The sequence below is a fragment of the Thermobia domestica genome, chromosome 5, assembly GCF_964235325.1.
Source record: "Thermobia domestica chromosome 5, izTheDome1.hap1.1, whole genome shotgun sequence".
Classification (NCBI taxonomy): domain Eukaryota; kingdom Metazoa; phylum Arthropoda; class Insecta; order Zygentoma; family Lepismatidae; genus Thermobia; species Thermobia domestica.
Genome location: NC_137458.1, coordinates 48231149 through 48256692, shown reverse-complemented (window position 1 = coordinate 48256692; position 25544 = coordinate 48231149). Strand labels below are relative to the sequence as shown.

Genomic DNA, 25544 nt, shown 5'->3' with positions numbered 1-25544 from the left:
TGAAACTTATTGCATTAAAAAAGAGAGGAGCACAGACAGTTCTCAGAAGGCTGCTAGTTGGACAGCACCCTATGAATATAAGCAGCGAAATTTATTCTACAATCCTAGATGACAAGAACCCATTATAGAAAATATAACACGCAAGGTGACTACTATGATATCTATTCAAAGATACCTTGAAATTTTGTCTGGTGTTGACAATGACAAAATCCTTAAGAACCACAATAAAAGTGGGCGTCAAGAACAATTCAAATTCAGTTTACGTATACTGTCACGATACTTGACAAGAGATCAGATAATTGGCATCGTAAGACAATGATGAAAATTTATTTACATGTTATTCGAACTTTTAGCTTCTCACACTTAACAATTCTGAAAGAAATAGCCAGCAAAAATTCTCTTCTGTAAACAACCCTCAGTTGAAAATGGAGTTTTAAGCTCTGGCTGAAAACTTTGTACGCTTAGCGTGGCAAAGTTGTTGTTTTTCTGCATGGCCCAGAAAGGGAACTTAGGAGAGAAAATGCTCTTTTTGCTTTGCGGAGCACGTACCGCCGAGAAGAAGTCTTCTTTATAGCCCCTCATCCTACGCCATCCTATGTAGGACGCCAGGGAACTTAAATGATGTCCCTCGGGATGCCTTTCGATCACGTTATCTTCCCAATCCCACCTGAAGTGAACTTGTCCGTTTCATCGATCCTGGAACCTTGTAAATACTTTACTACGCAACCGTCAGAGTTATTTCTTTTATGAAAGAATAGAAGCAAAAAACCGCTTTAAAAACTATCTCCGTCTTTATTACCTTATACTCAAATCCTTCTCCTGGAGATGGTTGCAACTGCAGCAGATTACGGATCATGGTGATGGTAATGCAATGCCCTTTACTTTTCATGGTGCGAAAAACAAACGCTAACACAGTGGTTCACGATACTAAAAGACAATGGCGCGATGGATAGAACTGTTGAAAGTGTGAGTAACTTTCTTATGTAGGTTCAGCCTTTCTTTTGTAGAAACTATCTAACGCGAAATGTGTGACCAGAGGCTTCCTTACGTAGGTTTAGCCTTGCTTTAGCAGCAACTAACCACCGTGAAATAGTAACTTTCTTATGTACGTCCAGTCTATCTTTTGCAGCAATTATCCAACGCAAAATATGTGAATAGAGGCTTTCTTAAACCGTGTTGCCACTTTACATGAATCTTGTAGCTGTCATTAAAACATCTTGTAACTACATTTCTTCATGTAAACATAGTCTCTGAAAGAGACAACTTTTTCTTCTTTTTTTCATCTTGCAAGGAATCAAAGCATGTGCAACTTTCTGGGTCGTCTTGCTTGCTATCTGCTCCCGCTGACATATAACCTGCTCCGCCCTCCCGCTGACATATAAGTTTTTGCCGCTTCCGAAACAACGGTTTTTTTTGGACGTGGAGGGGAAACGCGCCAAAAAAAAAGAAAACATATTTAATTAGGAGGTTCACTATTTGTCCACTAGAGTGCAGTGCTGCATGAGTGGAGATATCTTTCTTGCTTTCAGAAAGTTGTAATATGTAAACAGTAAATAGAAAGATCGGGTTGCAAGACTTTTTTCATGACAACTACAAGATTCTTATAAAGTGACAACTCAGCTTTACATAAATCCAGCCTATCTTTTGCACTTTTGAGAGGCCTATTTAATAGCTTGGTGCCACTCCAGATAACGTGGAAGGTCCAGTATAAATTAAATTACCTGACATGAATCCACAAAAAGCTGAAGTCGACCCGATCAATCGGAAAGTTTAAGTTGGCAGAAATTTAGTCAGCATATCGCTAATCCAATCATTGTTGCTAGTTACTTTTACCCACGAAACGAACCTTTCTAAATTCGAGACGAGACGAAAAATTTGATGAATTTGGGAACACTAGTTCACCCTAGTTCTAAAGCCTGTGACAAACATCTTGGCATTTCAACTAAACGAATAAAACGCAAGCTCTGACGCGACGTTGCCGAATGCTAAGGGGTGTGGCTATGGCTGAGCAGACAAACTACAGCGCGATTAGGTGGCACAAAATAGAAGTGGATGTGTAGAAAATAAACATGGCAATACCGCAGCCCTTTCATTTGCTAGCAGCATTTAAAGGGAACTTCGAGTGCCGCCTTCAAACGCCAAGATGTTTGTCACGCCGTTTAGTTCTGGAACACTGTTTTAGTGTTAAATGCTTCATAGAATAAAAAACTAGGAATTGATAAAATAATTGTACGAACTTAATGAAGAGCATGTGAAACGAAAGGATTCTGAAAACTTCTAGATGAAACTTAAAAAAAAAAAAAATCAGGACATACATTTTTGTACACAAATTACGAAACGAAACGAGACAAGTCAGAACATTTCGAGAATCGAGACGAAACTTCTACGGAACTTACGAGACGAGAAACTATCATTTCTCGTTTCGTCTAGTGAGTAATACTATGCTGGTGGTTTTCTTGAAACGAGTCCGCCACTGATTTCTTCAGATAGTTTCCCATTGTCCTCACGACACTGGAAGAAACCATTTTTAAAAATAAGATTTGAAATTTATTTTCCTAGTGACAAAAAGACCAGCTGCTACCTGTATTTCAATACTCAAGAAATACTGTATTCAATACTATGACGAGACAGCACTTTTGACGACTGCTTTTCGAGACGAGACTGGCCCAAATCGCGGGCAACATTAGATATGTCTAGTTGAGAAATTTTTGGGAAAGTGAATTTTGGCATAGTTTTACTACACTACAACTAGATGTTTGACTTTCCTGTAGCAAATAACACAAAAACAAAATACACGGTTGACTGGTGAGTAACTATGAAATCTGAAATGGAAGCGAACATCTTAGTTTTACATTTGATTATTACACCCTATAGGCTAAGGGAGACGGATGATTACTGAAAGTGAATGATTAAGAAGATATTAGAGGAAACGTGAAAAAAACACCACACAAACTCAGAGGCCCTAGCATCGAACCAGGAAACCTTCGTCCCAAGTGTCTGCGCTCTATCACTAAGCTACCAAACTCCCCCCACCCATGTAAATAGCCACTACAAAAAGACGCCTAGCTTGTTATGGCCACGTGAGGTAACATCGACAGACTCGTCTTGCTGCACGATACTACCCATTCTCATTCTGCAATCAGCATACACTAGTGACTCCGGACATTGGCTGGGAGATAGCAGCCAACATCAGCTGCGACCGAAAAGGTTTACTGCACCAAACTATAAATGATAAGTGAACCACAGATCTCGTTTGGTGTGTCAGAACCACTACCATATACAAGTCAGACTATATTGTTCCCAGATGATTACAGAATCTTGTTCAACGGCGGTACCTATGTGAAATTTTAAGACTCCATACGGCTTCTATCGTTCTACTGTTTCATAGAAGCTTGTTTCTCTAAAATCAACCGCGATTAGTAAATGTGTGTCTTCTTCAATAGTGTAAAGTACAACCATAGTTCCTAGTAAAAACAATAATCATAATAGTAATAATAATAACTACGTTCCATTTTCTCTTCTTTCTCTGTCTTTATAAATCAATCGCACAAATGATAAAAGAGCAAAAATAGCACAGATCCCCATGATGTCATTCGAAGCTCACGATCCAACACTCTCTTTCCCCTGTGGCCATCAGTAAAAACGTGTTTAGTATGCTGTTCGCAAAAGAACAGAATCCACACAATTGCTTCCAAATTCAATGCAATAACCCATCATTTAATTGAATTGCAAGTAGTATTAGCTTTTATTGCCTTCTGCTCCACAATTACAGGAAATGCTACATACATATGAAGCATTGGAAATTAGAATTGGGGGCGATTCTCGCATGCCATCTACCGCCGACAGCTGACATTTCCATCATAAGAGAAAAAAAAATCAATGTAACGGTAGTTTCATTTAAAAAAAAAAAACTGATTTTTACTTTCCTTAACAGGATCTATAGATTATCATTATATACTGCAATACATTCATCACCTTTCTTTCTCACTTACGAAATTACTAACCTAATTATGGCATGAAGTGCTGTAGTTTCGAAGTTTGCTGAAAACGTACTAAAATTTCTTCCTGAACTTTCACCAGAAACTAAACTAATCCTACATATACTGTTAAACATTAAATGGTAAGTAGACCGAAAGTGGAGCACGTATTAATTCTATGTTGTTAGACTGTAACGTACACAAAATTTCATCTAGAGCTCTTCCGTGGCTAAGCGGTTAGCGTACGTGCCTTTGGCGTGGGAGACCCGGGATCGATTCTCGGCGGGAGCTCATGTGATTCGGATTCCACGTTGATCAGTAGGTACTGTCTCATGTAGCCTCGCTGGTGAGACGGGACGTTAAACTCAAAATAAACTCAACTCAACAAAATTTAATCTAGGGAGTTCAAACCCCTAGTTGATATTGTTTCAATATGTTTGTACATATATCTTAATAATGGTGGAAGTTTTTTTTTTTTTTTTTTTTTTTTGCGTATCATTTTGTTGATGAAGGGGGGATAAAACCTAGAAACACTATATCTGTGAAAGTCACTGTTATCAGTGGTATAGAGTCGTTTTTTCAGAAAAAAATGTTCCGGGGGGGGCACACTTAGTATTCTGGGGGCACTGCTGGTACTATATTAATTATTATTATATTATAGACGTATTATTTTGGTCTCCTCGGGGGGTACTCTCAGAGCTCCCCCAAAAAACATGTCTGGAAGAAACACTGGTGGTATATACGTTTGAATGCATAAACGTATTTTTCCGAAACACAACTTCCAAATCATGGAACTAATTCCCTGACTTTTTAGGTTTTAAATTCCCTAACATCGTCATTCTAAATATGGTTTTTGGCAGTCCAGCCTGATAAATACTGGAGTAGTTTGTTCTTATTAATCAACCTAATTCACAAGCATACCTTTTAGCCAATATAGAGACTATGACAAAAGTTATGCAAATTCTGTTTAAATATCCTTAATTAGTACAATAATACAGTGGAATGAAACCTGAATATCCAGTCAAAACTCTCAGAACACATAGGTGTGTCTTCGAATACAGTTCACCCGACATAACCAAGATTCGAGCAAGCAAATCTGCAGCACAGAGAAAAACACTCTAGTAGTATGCTACATCTTTCCTGAAGTGTCATTATCAGAAAAAAAAAAAAAAAAAAAAGAACGCTTTACTACTTCCCATGCTGAGTACAAGATGCTGATTTCCGTTTACTGATAGGATACAGTGTGCTTGATGATACCGAAGCATATACGCGTACTGGACTGAAGTCCATGTTTCTTTCATCACTGCTTAAGATGTTTGATTTATAGTATCTTCGTTCACATAAAACTGAATCATTCTAGTTGCTGGTGTGTCATATCATCCTGCTTTATTACATGAAAGGTGAGCTGCCAAAGATGTTTACATAGACAACGCTGGAGTCTCATATTACCCTTCTTTAAAATAGCCACTGACATGACAACCCTTCGCGGGCATAGGCTGTTCCAACGCTGTTAGCGAGCGGCGGAACTACATCCAACATAGCGAGGAACATGTGGGCAACGTGTCGTGTTGCCCTGTCTCTAACAGGTGTCTCAAGAACTTTCTGGACCTAGTGGCTGCTACGTTTTTATTCACGTGATAACCCAGTTTGCCTCACGATGCTGGTTGGGCACCGAAAATTGGAGTGCACCAGCCGGAACTCGAACCCGGGATCACGCGAAGTGAGTCCAATGTTCTAACCACTAAACTACGGAACACCCATCGTCATTCTTCCTCATCACATGAAAAGTGAGTTGTTAAAAATGCTCACACAGACAATGCTGGAATGTCATATCGTATCATGAGCTGTCAAAATGTTCATATTGACAACGCTGGAGTTTCAGATTATCCTGGTTCATATCATGAAAGGTGAACTGTCAAAAATTTTCACATAGACTACGCTGGAGACTCAATATCAGCCTGTTTTATCCCATGAAAGGTAAGTTGTCAAAAATTCTCATATGGTCAACGCTGGAATCTCATGTCCCTACTTTACCGCATGAAAGGTGAACTGCTAATACTGAAGATATTTCTTTCGCAATATCAAATAAAACTCATAAACCGAATACTTGGCATGGAGGGAAAGAATTTAAGGCGAATGAAAAAGTTTTTTTTTTTTCCCTAAAGCAATCAAAGTAAGTGGTTGCCCGTAAAATTTCATTTTCAGAGGAGGAGGTCGTCATCAAGCTAACGGAAAAGTTCTTTCAGATGAAATAAATCTGATGCAGACACTTTCGTGTACAAGGAAAAATTGTTAAGTAATCGAAGAAAAAATATTCACTTAAAAAAAAATCTCTTGCAACTAACGAACTGGAGGATAATTCTGCTTTCTTTTATTTTTATTGACACGCTACTGCCAGTAAACAAAACATAGGTATATAAAAACCAACTGTTACAGAGGAACGGGAAAGAAGTATATTCATACAAATCAACTGACGCTTTTACACACAGGCTTAAGGTTATTTGCTATGCTCCCCGCGCGTTATACCCTTTTCTTATGTACTATCATTATTAAATTTGTAAACAGCACTGAACAATATAGCAATTTTCGAAAACAAGCCGTTTAATACATTTTTACTTATTTATCTACCGAAGTGCCCAGTGCCGTGATTTCGTTCGACTATTCGATTAACCAAAGAAGCCGTAAAGACCGAATAATCTGGTTTTGAATTCTGAATAAATATTAGATTATCAATTAACTTAATATTTTCACACGCCGGCACAGTTCAATTTATCGTTTGACTGAAGACAATAAGGATCTGACATCTAGGAATCAGCGATCTCTTGCTGTTCGAGCCAAGTTTTTGCACAGTACACTGAGAAAAATAGTCGTATGTGGCATACTTAAAATTGTGTTACATTTGTAAATCCTGTAATTTTTGGACTTAACGTACAGCAGACGTATAACTGAAAACACATGTTTTATAATACTTTCTGTATAAGTGTTTCATCTGTACGTACTTTCCGTATGAAACAATATAGACGGTCAGGATCTCACATACAAATGGACGTATATAACAAGGTGACCATAATTTTTACTTGCAAAAACGGGACGCATACGAATCGGCGACGGGGAGTAAATATCTGACTTCCAGGTTGCATTTTGGGACACACTAGTGTTTTCAATTATAAAATACACAAGTAAGAGTATCGTTTCTAACTTAAGTACTATCCAACAGTACTTTTAACTACTAATAAACTACTTACCTCATTACTGAACATCTGTAATTTCCTGAATAAAGTCTACAGTTTTTGTATCTCCTGGCAACATGGTGCACCTTTAAGCGTAATCTAGCTAAATTGCTTCAAAAGTTTTCAAGGGTTTTTATTCACTTATCAAAACATTCAACTGCAGTTTGATAGAAAGTGTGAACATACTGGCGAATCATAGCTCCTTCAGAAATAAAACTCCCCCTATGCAAATTCTCAAGAGTTTTCCTCGCAGCTACTGAAATGAAGCAATCTTGAGATTTTGAAGCTAAATTTTCCTTTAAATCATATAAAATAGAAATTACCTCAAAAACTGTAAATGTTTGATGTATTTTTTCTACTGCGGAATGGAAAGTTGATGGCTGATGAAGTAAAGCCATGCTTGGAAAATTCAGAAGTTCCAGGCACAGCAGAACCTTCCCAATGAGTGTTGGTACGGAAGAGGTTAGAATCTGCATTGACGATTTATATTTTGAATAATAATTACGGGACACCTGGGTCACTTTTGCTTAAAAATGGGACAGCAGTTGAAAAAAGGGACTGTCCCGGCTAATACGGGACGTCTGGTCACCTTGGTATATAACATATAGCTGACGAATGTAACATACGTATATGTATGTAATATACGGAAGACTGCTACATGTCAGACATCCTGCAACAGCATGATGTAACATCTAAGGACAGTGCGTATGTAGCATATGGATAACGTATACTTCGTACTGATTTCTGTAGTAAGCAAGAGGATACCGTATATTTGTACAATATACCGCTGTTCGGACTTTTCTGAGTGTATATTAGACAATTTATCTGATACCGGTATATATCTGACTCAAGCTCAGGAGTATTTATATTTAACAAAGCGGTTGTTTTATCAGCTCCTTTAATGCGCTCAAAAGTCAGATTAAATCTTTGCAATTTTAAGAGAACTTTTGTTGTCCGAATGTCTAAATTTTGCAGGGTAAAGGCATATGTAACAACACTACTAGTGGAGAGCAACTTTTCTACCTAAAATATAATAATGAAAAATGTTTACAAAGAAATAGTACCCCCCAATAATTAAAAGTGGAAAGCAGTATAAGACATCAAAACTTTCTATTTTCTACTGACGTACTCAATAATAAGCAAATCTTCTGTTTTATTGTCTTGTGCCAAATTTTCCAAACTTGTATCCGAGAATAAATGAAAACTCACATTTGACGCGTAATTTTAGGTTTAACAAAGTGACTCTTGCACATTCATTTGACAACTGATTTTAGATTCTACAAAGTGACTCTTGCACATTCATTTGACAACTGATTTTAGATTCTACAAAGTGACTCTTGCACATTCATTTGACAACTGATTTTAGATTCTACAAAGTGACTCTTGCACATTCATTTGACAACTGATTTTAGATTCTACAAAGTGACTCTTGCACATTCATTTGACAACTGATTTTAGATTCTACAAAGTGACTCTTGCACACTCATTTGACGCGTGATTTTAGGTTTGACAAGGTAATTCTTGCACTCCTCTACCCTGATAAGTCCGTTCCTTTCATTTTTCCTTGTCCTGTAGTTGTCCTCCGTGACCACAACTCCAGAGAGAAAAGTCGAAAGCTCGGAAGCACAAGTGATATTCAGAAATCGCATAAACTTGTACGTAAAATGATCATTAAAATTCCTGAGCATGTCAACAGAATGTCTGATATTTAATACTTATAATATACTGATTTAGTTTCAAAATAATTCACATAGCAGAAATTTGAACACATTCTAATAATATGATGGATTTCTGGCTATACCGTAATACTTAGCACTACCTAATAATTCCTAGGGGAAGGCGTTGTACCTTTGAAACAATGTACCTTTGAACACCTGTGCTTTTCTCGAATTCAGAGCTATCTAGGTGCAGTGATTAAAATTCATTTGAAAGATTAAATAAAAAAAAAAAAGCACTACAAACGCGTTTGGCTGTTGTTTACTGAGTGTTGTGTCGAGTAATGTTTCTTTTAATTTTTTCACCCCCAAAACGAAGATTTTTTGTAGTTACCCTTTGAGTTTTGTGCTCTTCGGTTGTCGCAACTTGTGACATTTTTTGTCCTAACTTGGGATAGAATCATTGGTGAATACAGTAATATTTTTTAGTTTTAACTTCTGTTCAATATTTAAGCTAGTGGAGAACTTTTTTTCGTAATCGTGACCCTCTTGTACCTATGAACATTAATGCATCGTGTACCTTTGAACGATAAATAATACTGTTTAAAGCTACACATGTAAGTAGTTAAAACAATTGATACATTTTATATAGGTTAGGTTAGGATATAAAGTTATTAATTATAATTTTAGGTAGTTTCTATATATTCGCTTATTATATAACATAATTTTAAGAGTTGTATATGCTCAACTTTATTGTTCACAAGTTTTTGTTAGAACTTCTCTCCAATTTTTAATTTAATTGATAAAATTTTAATTCTGGGGAGCTTTTTATAGCTAAACCTTTTATTGCAATTTATAACTGTTAATATTTGTGGTTTCTTTTTATATTATTGCCGCAGAAACATTGTAATTATCACTGTTCAAAGGTACACATAATGTACCTGTGAACAAGACGGATTTGTTCTTATTTTATCTTATAAAAGCTATTGTAATTATGTAACACGTTTAAAAATCATCCTATCTGATAGCAAAGAGATGACTCTTCAAATGTACGACAAAAATTGGGGAAAAGGTGCTGAATATTAGCACCAAAATTTCAAAGACTCTAAAAGTGTTCACAGGTACAACGCCTTCCCTTATTCAATCGCATTTTCAGCGGTGGCTCAGTGGTGGAGTGTTCACCTCTGGTGCATAGGGTCCTTGGTTCGATCCAAGCTCGCGCCAAGTGGTGGACACACACCGTCTCTCTCGGTGGGTTTTCTCAGGGTTCTCCCGTTTCCTCCCACTTTCTTCATTTCACTCATTTCTCATCGTCACCGTCTATTTTTTTTAAAATTTTTTGCCTAGCCGGCATAATCGTGGGACGCAAGATTTCCTTTCAATTTCATTTCAGTCGCATTTTGTAAATATTATGTATACTCCATTTTCTCAAAATTTTCATTGACTTTTGGTAATCAGAAAAAAAAGTGGGAGATATGTGAAAAAGTTATAACAGGCATTAAGTGAAATAATTTGTCGAATTAATAAATAACAATATGTTGACCTATCTTTAGCTGAATAATATTTTCAAAATGTACTGATTTATTTATTTATTTTGAAGAAAGTGTCTGAACAATGGATTTTGAGAAATTCATTGTGAAATACACTGACACTGATACTCTTTAGCACTATAGTCCGCGTCACCTGAATTGGCGTGTAACGTCAGCCAATAAGCTCGCAGTGTGCTGATTGCAAACCTTCAATAAGGAATTTAATCTTTCGTAATTGATTTTGTTAATACTTATGGTCATTTACGAATGATTAGATACCTCACTGAAGATTTGGCAACAGCGCACTGCACGCTTATTGGCTGACGCCATACGCCAATTCGAGTGACGCGAACTATAACGTCGGAGGGACCACCCATTTCGTTCTATTCAACTCATATTATTAAAAGGGACAGATATATGGCATCCACAGAATATCCTAGTAAGATATCACTAATGAAGTTAGCATTTCATCGCAATATATCCAGGAGTTAAACTGAAAATACATGTGGTACTGACTTTCTGATAATCTCAAAATTCTAGCCAGATACTCACTCGCTCTTATTGGGTTTTGTAAACAATGCTCTAACACAAAACATTTGGGTACTAGTTTCTGTATACTTCTAATTAATTACTGTATCTGGTGAATACCATAAACACATTTTCCATGGCGTCTCAGGTCCCGGATTAAATCCTCGGCGATTACTCAGATTATCCAATTTTCATGAAGTTTGTAGGGCACGAAAATAGGCAATAAATAAATAAATAAATAAATAAATAAACCGAACATATAAATACAATTTTTCAATACATGTCCTTTTACACAATCAATTATCATTTAGAACTAGATAAATGGTAACTAGACTGTCAAAGGTTAACTTCATGAAGACGTGGTAACTGATGATTATGAAGATCAACACCAGCATAACAAAGAGATACAGTACATATACATGTGTATGTCTGAAGGGAAAAGGAACATGACCTGGATACATCCTGGAGAGAGTGAAAAAAAAGACCACGTTTTAGCACTAGGAAGTGATGTCCCCGATGGACACTGGATAGTGCTCCTGCTGGAACATGCAGTATTCTCTTGGGCAAAGAGCGCGTATATTCAGAAGAAGGAAAAGAAGCTCTCTGTCGGTTCCCATCACGCCAACTATTCCCGTCAATAAAGGCGCTATTCCGGCTGTCCCTACTCTCTCCATGGCCAGTGGTCCAGAATACCAACGAGCACGGGGGAGTCCCTCACACATTCTCTGCCACTTCTCCTTGGAGACGCCGTTCGCTTCTTCAGCACGGTCGTTGCCCGTCCTTTACGAGGCCCCCTTTGCACCATTGCTCCACGGCCTTTCGTGCAGATATGGTCAATGGAACATACTTGTAAACACAGCACAAGCACTCGTTTCGGCTGCGAGGGGTCGATAAGCAGAAGGAATGAAAAACAGAGTACTGACACCTGGACTGCAAAAAAACTGACATGTGACTCACTGTGAGGAATTGATTTGTAAATAAAAGATACGCAATACTACATTTCTTAAAAATAAAACAGCTGCATGTTTTGTATTCATAGAACGTCTTTGACAAGAAAATAAGCTCAAAGGCAACAGAATTTCCTGCAGTGAACTCGCTTTCACTGGATACACTTTTTCTTCCGTTTCTTTTTTTAATCTATCAAACATTCACATGATGATGTGTGGAAATGAAACGAACGATGTTTTTAGTTTAACGTTTCGTGGTTGTGTCTTACATGTTAATAGAAGCTGTACCTCCACAGGGATTCGAACTCAGAATCATCTGTACAAAAGATAAGAATGTTAGATATTTTGTAACTGGGTCCTTTGAATATTAAAGAAGATGTCATAGTTCTTATGTAAATTAGTAGTAGAAAATACGTTAATAAAATAAAAACTAACGAGGGGGGAGGGTATTATTTGGAAAAAATGAAATGAAATTTTTGAGTTTTACGTCCCACGGTTATGCCAGCTAGACTAAAGAAGACGGTGATGATTAGAAATGAATGAAATGGTGGAATGAAGAAAGTGGGAGGAAACGGGAGAACCTCGAGGAAACCCCCACACATGGTGTTTGTCCACCACAAAATTCACGTATCGAATGAGCATATCGTACAGGATATATCAAAAGAAGAATAATATAATATCTACACTGAAAGGACTATATAGTACTCATAGGCGTCCATATAGGGAGAAAAAGTGTAGTTAGTATTAATAAATACAAAATATTATTATTATGTGTTAGTTTAACGTCCTACGATTATGGCCGATGTTAAGAGGACAGTGATGATGATAATTAGGGAAATGGTAGAATGAAGAAAGTAGGAGAAAACACATCTTCTTACCACAAGGATCACGTGGCGCGAGCTGGGATTGAACTAGGGACCCGTCACAGAGGACAATGCACTGAGTATCTACAACTGAGCCTCAAGATTTTTTTTAAATATCCTGTTTGTTTATTGAAACTTAGCGTCCCTCTCCAGCAAGGAGACGATATAAGACGTAGACCTACAGTTTAAGATGGAATCTGACCTACTGCAATGTGTTCAAATTGTAATACTCGCCCACCGGGAATCGACCCAGAGGCAGGACTAAAAGTGAAGGGGAACGCGGGAAGACTCCGTCTCCCCACCTCCAAAAAATATGTACGGCGTCCCCCCAGTTCCTAAGAAATTGCAATGGGAAAAGATAGGCAGGCGTGACGTCATGCCGCTACCTACCGTTCCCGTACCTTTTCAGATTCATTTTTACTCCTGCCCAGAGGCATGAAGAAATACGCGCGCGCTAGCCACCAGACTAGGAAGATCCTTCAATGATCTAAAGTTTATTCATGGAAAGTTCAGTACCTCACGTAAACAAATACACGTGGTGATTGTTTCATTTTATTGGTTAAAGAGCCTTGGAACATCCATGCGACAGAAGAAAACAGTCCATTGTTAAGTAAGCTGTTTTTTAATGTTTTTGTTGCTTATAAGGCTCATTATCAGAAATGCAATTTCCTTACAGTTAAATAACAGAAACAACATTGTATGTAAGAACTAAATTGAATTAATGCAATAAAAGAGAATACGCATGCGTAGAAGGTGGCTTTGACCCATCTTACGCACGAATCACAGTTTACAATATGGCTGCGTGCGGGAAGTATGTAAAACACGGACAGGCACGCGCTTCTCGAAAGAAGCGCTGACCGACAACCCATCATCCGATGACTGGCGGACCGACTTTCTCCAATGTTTACTTCTGGATCAGAAGGTTCGTTGAATGGACTTTAGAAAGGTGCCAATGTTCGTATTTTGAGGGAAATTTAACAAAAAAAAGGGAAAAAGGGAATTTTTTCGATAAAATTTAAAAATCCAGGGAAATTCTCGCGCTGACTGAGTGACCAATATAAATGCTTAAATATTTCTTTATTCTTTAAAAATAAACCAACACAATATCAACAGTTTGAGTGTCTGTTCAAAGTAGCACAATTTCCACCTACTGTTTGTTGGATGTATTTGCATGCATTTCAAAAAAAAAGTGGAGTGAAAAAAAGAACCAAAAAAGCAAATGAATAAAACAAATTTGATTGGCATTTATTTTAATATAGCTAAATTAATCTTATCACAACTTCTGTTAGGTATCGGACACTCAACAGGCTAGGAAAAATTTGATTGAAAGAAAACAAGTTAAAAAAAAAGAAAGAAAGAAAAAGAAAGATACGCTGAACGAGCAAGTTAATACAAGGGATCTGTGTTATTTGATTGACATTTTGAATATACAGTTTACTAGTTGAAACAAAAAAGGAAAGATCAAAATTTGCACGAAATCATGCAGCACCTGACTACAATATCGGAATAAATGTAACGTTACTCGGCTACTGAAATGAACGTAAATAACAGGTTATCCTGATAATTTTGCATTCAATTTGTTACAGTAATCTTTAGCCTACAAGCTTGCGAAAAAGAAACACAGCTGCAAAATGAAATCGAGAATTACTAGTTAATTAATAATAAAACTCGTGTTGTAGGAAGCAAAAAGTCTTTCGTATTAGGTATTTCGGATCAATTGTTGCAAGAATGCAAGTGCCTGGAAGCATCAGTCTGGCTGTCAAATGACACACACAACCCAGCTTCAGGAACTTACTTGGCATTCAGTTTGTGCTTTCACGTCGGCGCCCCGTTACAAGGCTCAGCTTTTACCAGCAGTCATTTCCACCTCTCTCCTTTCTCCCTCCGCTTTTACACCCAGAGCGCTCTCAAACCCCACTCCCCTCCCTCACACAACATTCATCTAACTTCTCGCACTCTTCCAATAACTCCACGACGCACACACAGAAAAATGCCGAAGTAATCTCTTTCCATTTTCTGTGACGTCTCGACGTCATTCTTCAAGTTTCAAGCTATATTCACACTTTCTTTCGTTCGGCTCTTGTTGATCTCATTTTGCTACAGAAACTTGATGAAAATAATGTGTATTTCAATGTAGTTTCTTTTTTACCCCTATCGAATTGTATGAATTTGCAAGTTGGACGCTAAATCGCACGGTTGAACAAAAGCTGAGAAACGCCCCCTTCAGGCTAAATGATTACCATTCTTGCACTTCGTGAAACGGACCCGGGTTCGATTCCAGGAGGGAGTGTTGGCAATCGAATCCATGGTTATAGATTTGGATCGACGTTTCATAAGCAGTAGTGTTGAAAAATTACGTTAATTTCGCAAGAAGGAACAAATAAGTTTAAGATCTAGAGGGAAAGAATGAGAATAACAGCGTGAATTTAAAAAATAACTTTTTTTAAAAAAAAAAAAAAACATGCCTTCCTTAAAAAAATAAATTGCACTAAAAAGTAAAAAAAAAAATTAACAAAATTACGTTTGAAAAAGTCTTTATTTATGCACGACTAAGAAGAAAAGGATGGGAAGCGCGCTCATATATGTACCATTAATTTATAACATGATCATAAGAATTATTTTGGTTTTTACTACGACTTCTTTCATTTTTTCTAGCACGATTTATTTTATTCTAAGGACACTTAAGGATTCCTAAAGATTCTAAGGATTTTAAAATATAGTTTTTAGTACTTTTCAGTACGAGTTATTTAATTTTTTGAAAAAAGAAAACATGTATTAAATTTTTAAAATTTTATTCCATTTTATATTTTTTGTTATGTTTTCTTTCACAGTCAATCAGTTCTTAAAATCTGTCGTACTTTCATAATCTGAAAGTAATTTACGAAAATCTCCTGCATGTTATACTGTACATGCAACCTCCAGACCACGTTGGTTGCATAAACGAGTAGGATACATACAGTTAGTTAATGGAGTATTGCACGATCACCCGACTTATGCTGTTGTGCAACTTTTCATCGTTCTATGACGTCGGGAAATGCAACATTTGAGGGCAAAGTTGATCCAGGACACGTGTCATGCCTTGACAGTTAAAGAAAAAACATGTAAAAATATATTTAAAACCGAAGTACATCATGAGTAATCGTCTCTGAATAAAATGTGAACACAGCCACAGCGAGGATTAATGAACTGGGAAGCAGAGTCCAAGGTGGCGAAAAACAAATTGTTTCCACAGTTTTTCTCCCGTATTTCTGTGAGAATGACGCTCTTTTCCAACTGGATGCTGTGTGACGTCAGAATATTGCTCCCATTCTCAACAAATCACACAGAGAGAACAAGAAACAAAAGGAAACTTAGCGTTGATAGAACACAATGGTGACAAACAAAAGTGTCGTGTCGTAGTCCATGGTCATGTAGATTCAAGGATGTAGTCCAGGATTTATATTTTGAATGTGAATCATAGACGTTCACAAAATAGCGTATACACTGCAAAAAAATTAACAACACTCAGTAGATTTACTTTTATTACATTTATAGGTTAGGTAGCTACAAACAGTGGGCCTTTTCTTGTAGCTCAGAAGTCTGAATAAGTTCGAAACGCCATAGTTACTGGGTTCTCAAATTTCCATATACTTTTAGAAAACTTGGAAACAAGAAATAGTATTTCATAAGTATTTTGCAGAGTACTTTAACAAAATATTACCTTGTTCATTGTTATAAATTTATTTACAAAAAATCAGAAAAAAAAGATATATAGAATCTCGGAGAGAGCCTGCACGAATAATATCATTAGTTATTTAAAGAATTTTGCTGAAGCCGGCAGTGAAAGTATATAGGAAATGGTCTTTCTAATAATTCATCTGAGAACGTAGTTTATTCTCGGTGCTGGTGAATGGATGTTTACCGAGAAAGAAAATAAAGCAATTAACGGTAAATGTAAATGTGGAGATACAGTAGCAAACTGTGGACACATGTTTTCATGGATGATTGTTATTCTTTTTTTTTTCAGATCTCTGTGGTTTACTGGGTTTCAAACAGTTTGCTCATTTCAAAATGTGTGAAGCGCGCTTGCGCTGGAGAGAAGAAAAGGGGGAAAGGCATAAATAATATGTATAATTATACGTTTGTTCTGTCAGCTGTTATTGATTGATTCGCGACTTTACAAAAAATTAACTTCTGTACGGGATTAAAGATGTAATTTCCCACAATTTTAGGATCATTCACATAAAACTAAAGAATTATATACAATTTAGATTATTTTTCTTTTGCCGTCACTACCCGTAATAATTAATACTATTATTTGGTGGTTACTTCTTAACTTAACAGCTAAGTTGTTTGACTAACATGTAAGAACCTATCAGGGGTGGATCCAGGGGGCGATTGGGGCAATGGCCCCCAGAAGAGGAAACTTTATTAAAAAATCACAGAGTTTGGAGCTCTTAAAAGTAGTTCTAAATAGCAGTATTACAACCCATCGTCCTCCCCAGAAGTCCGTCCTGGATCCGCCCCTGGAACCTATCCATCTACCTATTTATCGACATTACAAAATTTCATTATAAGAAAATGCATTTGAATTTTCAATCTGGTATACACTTTGCCGGAAGGGATTGAGATTTCTAAAATTTAAATCTGTCTATATGTGAATGTAATACAAATACACTACAACCTACCTACAGAAGCAACTTTTTCGACTCTCCCTATCGTATCCATATCCGAATTCACAGAAATTTACCTTGTTATCAAAGTTACAAATGAGCATTCAATAAAATGAATTTCCATGTAATTACACGTACTGAGATGTGCCTACAAATAATTTTAATATTTCTATGGACTTTTTAAAGCAACAATTTATATAAAAACTGATCTTTTTATCTACGCCATTTCTCCTTTTCTTTTATGCAGCAAATGCAGGGACGTAATTTGGAGAGGCCAGGGAGCCAATTGCCCCCTGAGTTTGAGAGGTCGATACTTTTTAATCGATTTTATACTAATATAGTAATATAAAAACCTAGACTTCTTATGTCGGTGGAGCATCTTCCCCCCCTTTCCTCCCAAGGCAAAATCTGAAATAACGCTACTGCACAAATGAATCAGCTAGGTATTCATTCTGGGTATGGCATTGTTTAGCATTACCTATAATCTTTACGAAATTAGACATGAACATAACCCACCTGATACAAATAGGAACATCCAAGAGGTTGACGAAAAGCTATTAGAACAATATTTTTATTCCGTGAATGCTTTTAGATGTGTAAACTAGTATAATTACTGATAATATTGAACATGTGTGTTTCTTTTTATATCCTGGATTTTGACGAGTCTTTTAATATAGCACGAATTGTGCTATATTAAAAGGCCCGAAACTAGCCACAGAGGTTTGGGGGATGGATATGTTAGGGGGGGGGGCAAGTCATTAAAAATTCTCCTACAAATTGTTTTTTTTTTTGTATTAATAACAGCATTTTGTATTGAGGTCTGGAGGGGCCACTAAAAGTTTAGGGGGGCAGACCCCCCTAGCCCCCTCTGGTTGCTGGCCTGGTTGTAATATATATTACATTATAAAGACGAAATAAAATTGATATAATAAAAGTGTCAATTACATGTAATAGTTGTGTTTACGCTAATCATGCCCGCACAACATAGCCACAGCTCGAGAGAGAAATTATTTCGTTTTTCAATGTAATGCAAGAAAAGTGTGTTTGAAGCTGAACGAAATACACGTCCAATAAGGCAACGCATGCCATCTGACGGACAAATAAAGAATCTTCACGTTGTTAGCGCTCGCTTCGCGAAACAGGTGCTGCCATCTACCGACAGAAATGAATCGAACTCTTATTTTCGTGGGTGGATTTCAGCAATTTATTTTGCAATTCAGTTTGACATTTTAATATATATTTCCTTTTCCTTTTTATCTCCAACACTACAAACGAACGCCTCTTAACCGAAATGACAGTGGGAAATAGTGTTCAATCTATACACTGCTATGTGCATGTCCTACTTGTTAAGTAACTATTGATAACTTGACGCAAACTACTGACGCCGTTCTTACAACTTAGAAAGTTGATTTATACTCAATATAGGCCACTGATTTCTTGTATCTTTTAGAAATTCGATTGATGAATCGTCCCGCAAATGTATCATGTACTAGCCTATCAAAATATAAATAAAGGGTAGTATATTTTCTGGTAAGTCTTTGTTAGCCAGTAAAATTCATGTTTTTGCAACTAATTAACTAAGTTTATGGCTTAAAATATTCGGATGTTTATTGCCGCAGATAAATGTCCCATTGGATTATGTTCAATGCTAATTCAATACAATCAAAATTGTTATTATTTAATTCCTCCTTAACTAATTTTAAACTGATATATTAAATCATCTTATGTCGTTTTTATTTTATTTTTTCTTAGTTTTCTAATATTATGTATAATATATAATTATATCATATATAATAATATGTATATTCCCGTGCCTAACTATTAGCTCTCGTAGTAAGTGTACGGAAGCTTATAGTTTCACTCCAGAAGTATGTGTGTAAGGTACTTTATATTTCTCGGTAACTACTAGCCGGATCTGAAAGAAATATGCTCGCCGAGCTCGCCTAGGACTGGTTTGGCTCGACTTATATGTGATACTTTATTCGTCGGTAACTACTGGCTGGTTTTGCACAAAATTTGGTGGCCGAGCTCGCCTAGGACTGGTTCGGCTCGACTTGTATGGGATAATTTATTTCTCGGTAACTATTGGCTGGTTCTGGACAAAATTTGGTGGCCGAGCTCGCCTAGGACTGGTTCGGCTCGACTTGTATGGGATAATTTATTTCTCGGTAACTATTGGCTGGTTCTGGACAAAATTTGGTGGCCGAACTCGCCTATGACTGGTTCGGCTTGATTTGTATTTGATACTTTATTTCTCGGTAACTACTGGCCGTATCTGAACGAAATTTGGTAACCGAGCTCGCCCAGGATTGGTTTCGCTCGACTTGTATGTAATGCTTTATTTCTCGGTAACTACTGGATGGTTCTGGACAAAATTTGTCAGGCAAGTAGTCCATCTACTGAGGGATAAAGATCGCTATAGTTTGGGGTTGAGCTCGGTCAGGGACAAGTTATGCTCAAGTTCGAAATCGAAAAGTTAGTTGTTGTTAGTTATTTACAAGGTACAGTATACGCTTGCTTCTCGTGAGTGTTCTCCACTTACACGACTTGGCAATTAACTTTTCTCTACTTATTGGTAATTTATAATTATTTATTTGAATTACAAGTCTACACATTTACATATCTGTCTATGGTTTCGCATGATTGCTATCACAATAACATTTCAGGGGTAAATCAATTTAAAATATAGATTAGGAATATTTGTTCGTCCCTCTAAATATTTACAAAAAGAATCCAAACTGTACAATGCATTAAGAAAGTATTATACTTTTCCTTCACATGAGCCTCGCAAAACGTTTCGAATACGTATTGCGAAATCTTTTTGTGTTTCTCTAAACAATATGAAGTCTTGTCCACAACAAGCAGGATTTCCTCACACCTTCATTGTGTGAAGCGTGCAAAACCAGCACAAGAACTGAGAGGCACCTAACTCCTGCTAGTGTACTTCGCCGGCCGGAAGGAGGTAGGTAGAAACCACTTTTTTTTTTTTTTTTTCAGTCACATTAAAAGTGTGATCACATTGTACGTAAAGGCAGGTGTTTAAAAGGACCATTCTGAGAGGTAGGTTAGCGAGAGAAAGATCCAAGCCAGAGCACGTGAACAGGGGGTAACAAAATTTTGATATCAAATTTTTCATGAACGATCAATCAGGGTTGCAGACTTTATGTTAATAATTTTTTTGTTCCGTCGATCTTCATTCCATATGCGGAAATACATTTCAGTAATTTTATTATATTTTGTATTTATTGAGAAGCCATATGTTTTCGTAACTACATTACAGAGCCTCCCCTAAATATACATGTCAATGTTGACCTATTTTTAATATTAGTCAATAGTATTCATAAGTATAACCTGTATTCGTATATCAATAACGGATGTAAGTAACTAGCATAACCGTAAGTTGCACTGTTTGATACTACTCTACGTATCAATATCTGGAGTGATTTATTTATAGAAAATGAAAAACGCATTTCGGCAATTTTGGGCGTATCATCCCGGAGTCTGTTCAGTTTAGCGTTGTTTTTGTTCGCTAAACAACACCCGTGACATTTATGCATCCGAATGTCCAGTTTTTATCAAACAGAGGCACCATCAGCCTGGGCTTGAACCATCCATCAAACCTACATACTTACCACCATTTTTCTTCATGGAGTTAAGAGTCTTCATCCCGGCGAAATTAAAATACTGCTAAGTTTACAGTAATTATGTGATTTCTTCAAATAGATAAAAAGATAATTGAAATATGGAACAAGAGCGCCCTAGACAATATTATTTTGCGTGAGGTACCGTTATCACAAGTCACCTAGCGGCTTTCCGTTTTCAGCTGTTTAGAAACGCGAAAATAAATGCCGATTTTCAAAATGGCTCGAAATCGAAAGCAGATAAGTGAATCGTGATAACAGTCTCACATGTAAAATAATATTGTCTAGGGCGCTCTTGTTCCACATTTCGATTATCTTTTATCTATGTGAAGATATCACATAATTACTGTAAAATTAGCGATATTTTAATTTCGCAGGGATGAAGACTCTTTATAGCTACTCATAAAACACACGAAAGAACAAAAATAGGAAAGACATATATTCCTTACCTTGAAGTCTTGAATCTTCCGTTCTAGTTCTTCTTTGTCGCGTACCTCTCGTTCCATAGCAGAAACTTTGTTGGAGAGGAGAGTTAGTTCGTCTCTCAACAAAACTAACTCCCGCTGGAGAGAGCGAAAACGCTGGAGATCCTCAGCTCGAGCCTCCAACATTTCCCAACGATCAACAAGACCTAAAACGAACACAAAGAAACAAATTTTATAGCAGATTTTAACGTAATACTCTGGTAGCATAGAATATAATTAGTTGACTCTAAGGCTAGTTTTAGACAGAAGCATTTATCGTGGCATTTCTCGTAGCAGATGTGCTGCCATAAATCTCGTATAATATTCTATGGCATCAAAGGTATATGGTGCTTTTACACGGTTGCATTTCGATAAGCATCTTGTCGTGACGTAGCAAACAAATCACTGGAGAAGAGCGCACTTATGGCTCCGAAACTAAAGTGTGAGATAGCTAAAGCTATAGTGGTTGCAGTGGCGTATTTAGGGGAGGCTTAAGCGCCCCCCCGAAATCTTATTTAGTATAGTAAAGTATATGAAATATCTTGCAGAATTTTCACATTTTCAGGCAAAGCGCCCCTCACCCAAAGTTAGCAAACCCCTCTCCCCGAAACAAAATCGTAAATACGCCACTAAGTGGTTGTAACAACAGTTCTCGCCGGTTATGTTAAAAAAAGAAAAAGAAAACCAGAAAAAAAGTATGTGGGCAAAGAGCATCCCTGACCCAACTCATTTTTCTTTACTACAATTCAATTTCCCATACAAAACAAAGAGCATGGATATTTGGCACAAAATCTTTCGCTTCCTTTTAACACACCACGGAGCTGCAATCGGACCAGAAATGCAACGAAACAGAGCAGGTTCTATCGACAAGAAATGCCATAGGATATGCCATGGCATGGGAAATGCTATAGCATTTACTACTTTACACGGTAGGATATCGATGATACACTATTTGCTACGAGAAATGCTACGATAAATGCTTCCGTCTAAAGCTAGCCTAACAATCTGGAAGATTTATTACTACATAATCAAAAAAGTTCTTTATGGATTGAGTCCGATTTTGAGCTAAGTTAATCTACCCAAGATTACTGTTAGTAACCTCACTACGATCTGCAGCAGATCTACTATATTTTTTAACAATCAAAATATCACCATGTTCATATATCGGAAAAAAAATATATACAGAAAACACAATACATATATACAGACTGCAATATAAATACTGTAGATAATTGGTCAAAACAAATAAAGTAAAATATCAGAAGGCCTGTTGAGAAAAATCTGCATTTCAATAATAAATTTGCTTCTATAAAAACACCATGCACTCTAATTAAATTCCTCGTTTTTTTTTTTTTTTTTTTTTTTTTTTTTTTTTTTTACTTTCAAGGCTAATTCCAAACAAGTGGACGGACACCTTTCATCTTTATATTATTACCCCACACACTTCTTGAATTACCAACATGTTTCTTTCCCAAAATCTTCCTTATCTCAAGTACATACATTCCGAGCACATACGCAGGCGACTTTTTTCGTCCGGTTGTCTGAAACTTAGGCATCTCATTTCTTCTTTTAAACACTTACATTTTCCAAAATTGAATTCGGTGGGGGGGAGGTGGATCAGTGGTAGAGAGCTTACTTCTGGTGTGTAGGGTTCCTGGTTCAATCCCCGCCCGAGTAAGTTTGTGGTAGAAAACATCGTGTCCGTAGGTTTTCTCGAGATACTTCAATTTCCTCCCACTTTCCCTTTCCACCAATACTTTTATCATCATTTACTTGCCTTAATCATCGTCTCCCTTAGCCTAAGGACATAAACGTGCGACGTTAAACTCAAAGATTTCATTTTTTTTTTCAAAATTGAACGGATTTACATTTTAATGCCGTCTTTATATATTTCATCCGGTTCAAATTATAGCGAGAAGTCACAGCGATTCTTACACGTAGTATAAAGAAAAAAACAAATGTTAATTACTGATTTAAAGCGCAAGCACAATATCCATCAACCCTCATGAAAAGAATTTCGTTATTATTTGAGAAATATTTCTGGAATAAGACCTCACCACTAAATTTTTCTTTTAAGCTTTTCGTTCGCTCAGTTTTGAGAGGCGAAAGTCACTTCACAGTTTCCGTGATAAAACGACACACCGGACAACCTGATAACCAACCACCAAAAAGGAAAGCAAACACAACAAGCGAACAAGTATTCAAGTATTCAACCACAAATATGTATTTCCGGAAAGATTACTTTTTTTTTTTTTTTTTTTTTTTTTTTTGGGTAAGTACATATCAGATCTTGTGGCTTGCACACCCGCACGTATTGATTTTTAAAACTCCATAACACGTAACAGTCGGTCACTGTTACAAACAGATACTTCGGCCTGGACAACATCCATTAAACAGAATAAATTACTGTTTTCAGATGACTTATTAGAAAGACCATTTGCTATATATTTTCACGGTGTTCGCAACATCAGCAACATTCGTTGATAATGAAATAAAATTTCAACGAAACGTCCAGGTTCTCTACGATATTCTATATATCTTTTCATCTTTTCCTAAATATTTGTAAATAAATTTATGATACAAAACATCATTTTATTAACTATGATTTTGTTTCGATTTCTAATATACATAAATTTCAGAACTGCATAAATATGGTGCTTCAAATTGCATCTTCAGACTTTGGTTCTACAACAACAGGTTCAAAAAATACGCAATTATTAACTAGTTTATTTTAAAAATGAAATGAAAATTTTCAGTTTTAGGTCCCACGGTTATGCCGGCTCGGCTAAAGGAGACGGTGGCAATGAGAAATGAATAAAATTGTGGAATGAAGGAAGTGGGAGGAAACGGGAGAACCCCGAGGAAACCCACGCACACGGTGTATGCTCACCATAAAGTTCACTTGGAGCGAGCTGGTATCGAATCAGGGACTCTAGGCACCGGTGGTGAACTGAGCCACCGCGGCCCCAAACAGAATAAGAATACGAAAAATAAATGAATATATAAGTAAAATAATAACTTAAAAAGCAGTATTAACCGATTTCAACGATAGCGCTAAAAAGTAGAAAATAAATGTGCTAAAAAGGAGAATAATAATAATAAAGTTCTTAAAAGCAGAAAATAATTCTACTTATAGAACACCCTAATAGCATATATATAGGGTGTTCTAAAAATGGCGCCCACGGACCCCAGAACACTAACCATATACCTATGAGGGAGCTCTCTCTTAATTGACGTGTAGAAAATATTCCCTTACTCTGAATATAGACAAGGAAACTGTGTATTATTAAGCACCGATTTTGTCAGGCAATTATAGGTATAGGTCAGTCCATATGAATTTCTTGGGAGTAGAATCAGTATTAGAATGAATTCAGGAAAGCTAGTTTATTACTTTGACTTTGATAATTAAAAAAAAAAAAAAGAGGGGGGGGGCAAATGCTTTCTCGCCAGGGGCGGCTTTAGGATTTTAATTTTGGGTAGGTCCTCTCCCTCAATTATGGATATATATATACACATTTGATTGATTAATGACAGTAGGAAATTACTTTTAAAGTAGTGGTTGATGCTCTTTGTTGAATAATTATCTACCATTAATATAAATAGTGTAAAATATATTTACTCTTTATTGTATCTTTTAGTGTTTATATATTTTTCAAAATTTTGGGAGTCTTGCTGATGTTGCGAACACTGACGTGCCGTGGGGAGGGGAAGGGAGCGAGCAGTATTTTTCAATCTAATATTTAATTTGCCCAGGGTCAGATTGATACTTATGCACATGCATAAAATGAAAGGGGAAAAAAAATTTAAAAATGCTCAAAATCAAGGAAAAGCAGAGTTTATTTTTGAAAATTTTCTTGTGATTCGCACCACCATAGCGGCGCTTCGAAGCCGGTCTGTCGACCTCACTCATACGTCGACCTGTACGGGGTAGCCGTCGTATATCTCGCCTCAGGCGCTGATTTTCCACAGCACATTAGTTGCAAAGCCCTTGCGGCGACTCTTAATTCTCCGCAAGGGCGTCATTTAGGGGGAGCAGGAGGAAGCAATTGCCCCCCAAG

The 25544-nt window shown here is 36.8% G+C and overlaps 1 protein-coding gene across 4 annotated transcripts in view; it reads right to left on the bottom strand.

The window, feature by feature from the left end:
* The window catches only part of klar (klarsicht), an 828351-nt gene that overhangs the window by 57513 nt on the left and 745294 nt on the right, over window positions 1-25544 (bottom strand). For all 4 annotated transcript variants that reach the window (XM_081758673.1, XM_081758668.1, XM_081758672.1 and 1 more), the window contains one exon: window positions 21472-21653. In XM_081758673.1, the coding sequence (XP_081614799.1) occupies window positions 21472-21653 (182 nt within the window). The remainder of the gene's footprint in view (window positions 1-21471; window positions 21654-25544) is intronic.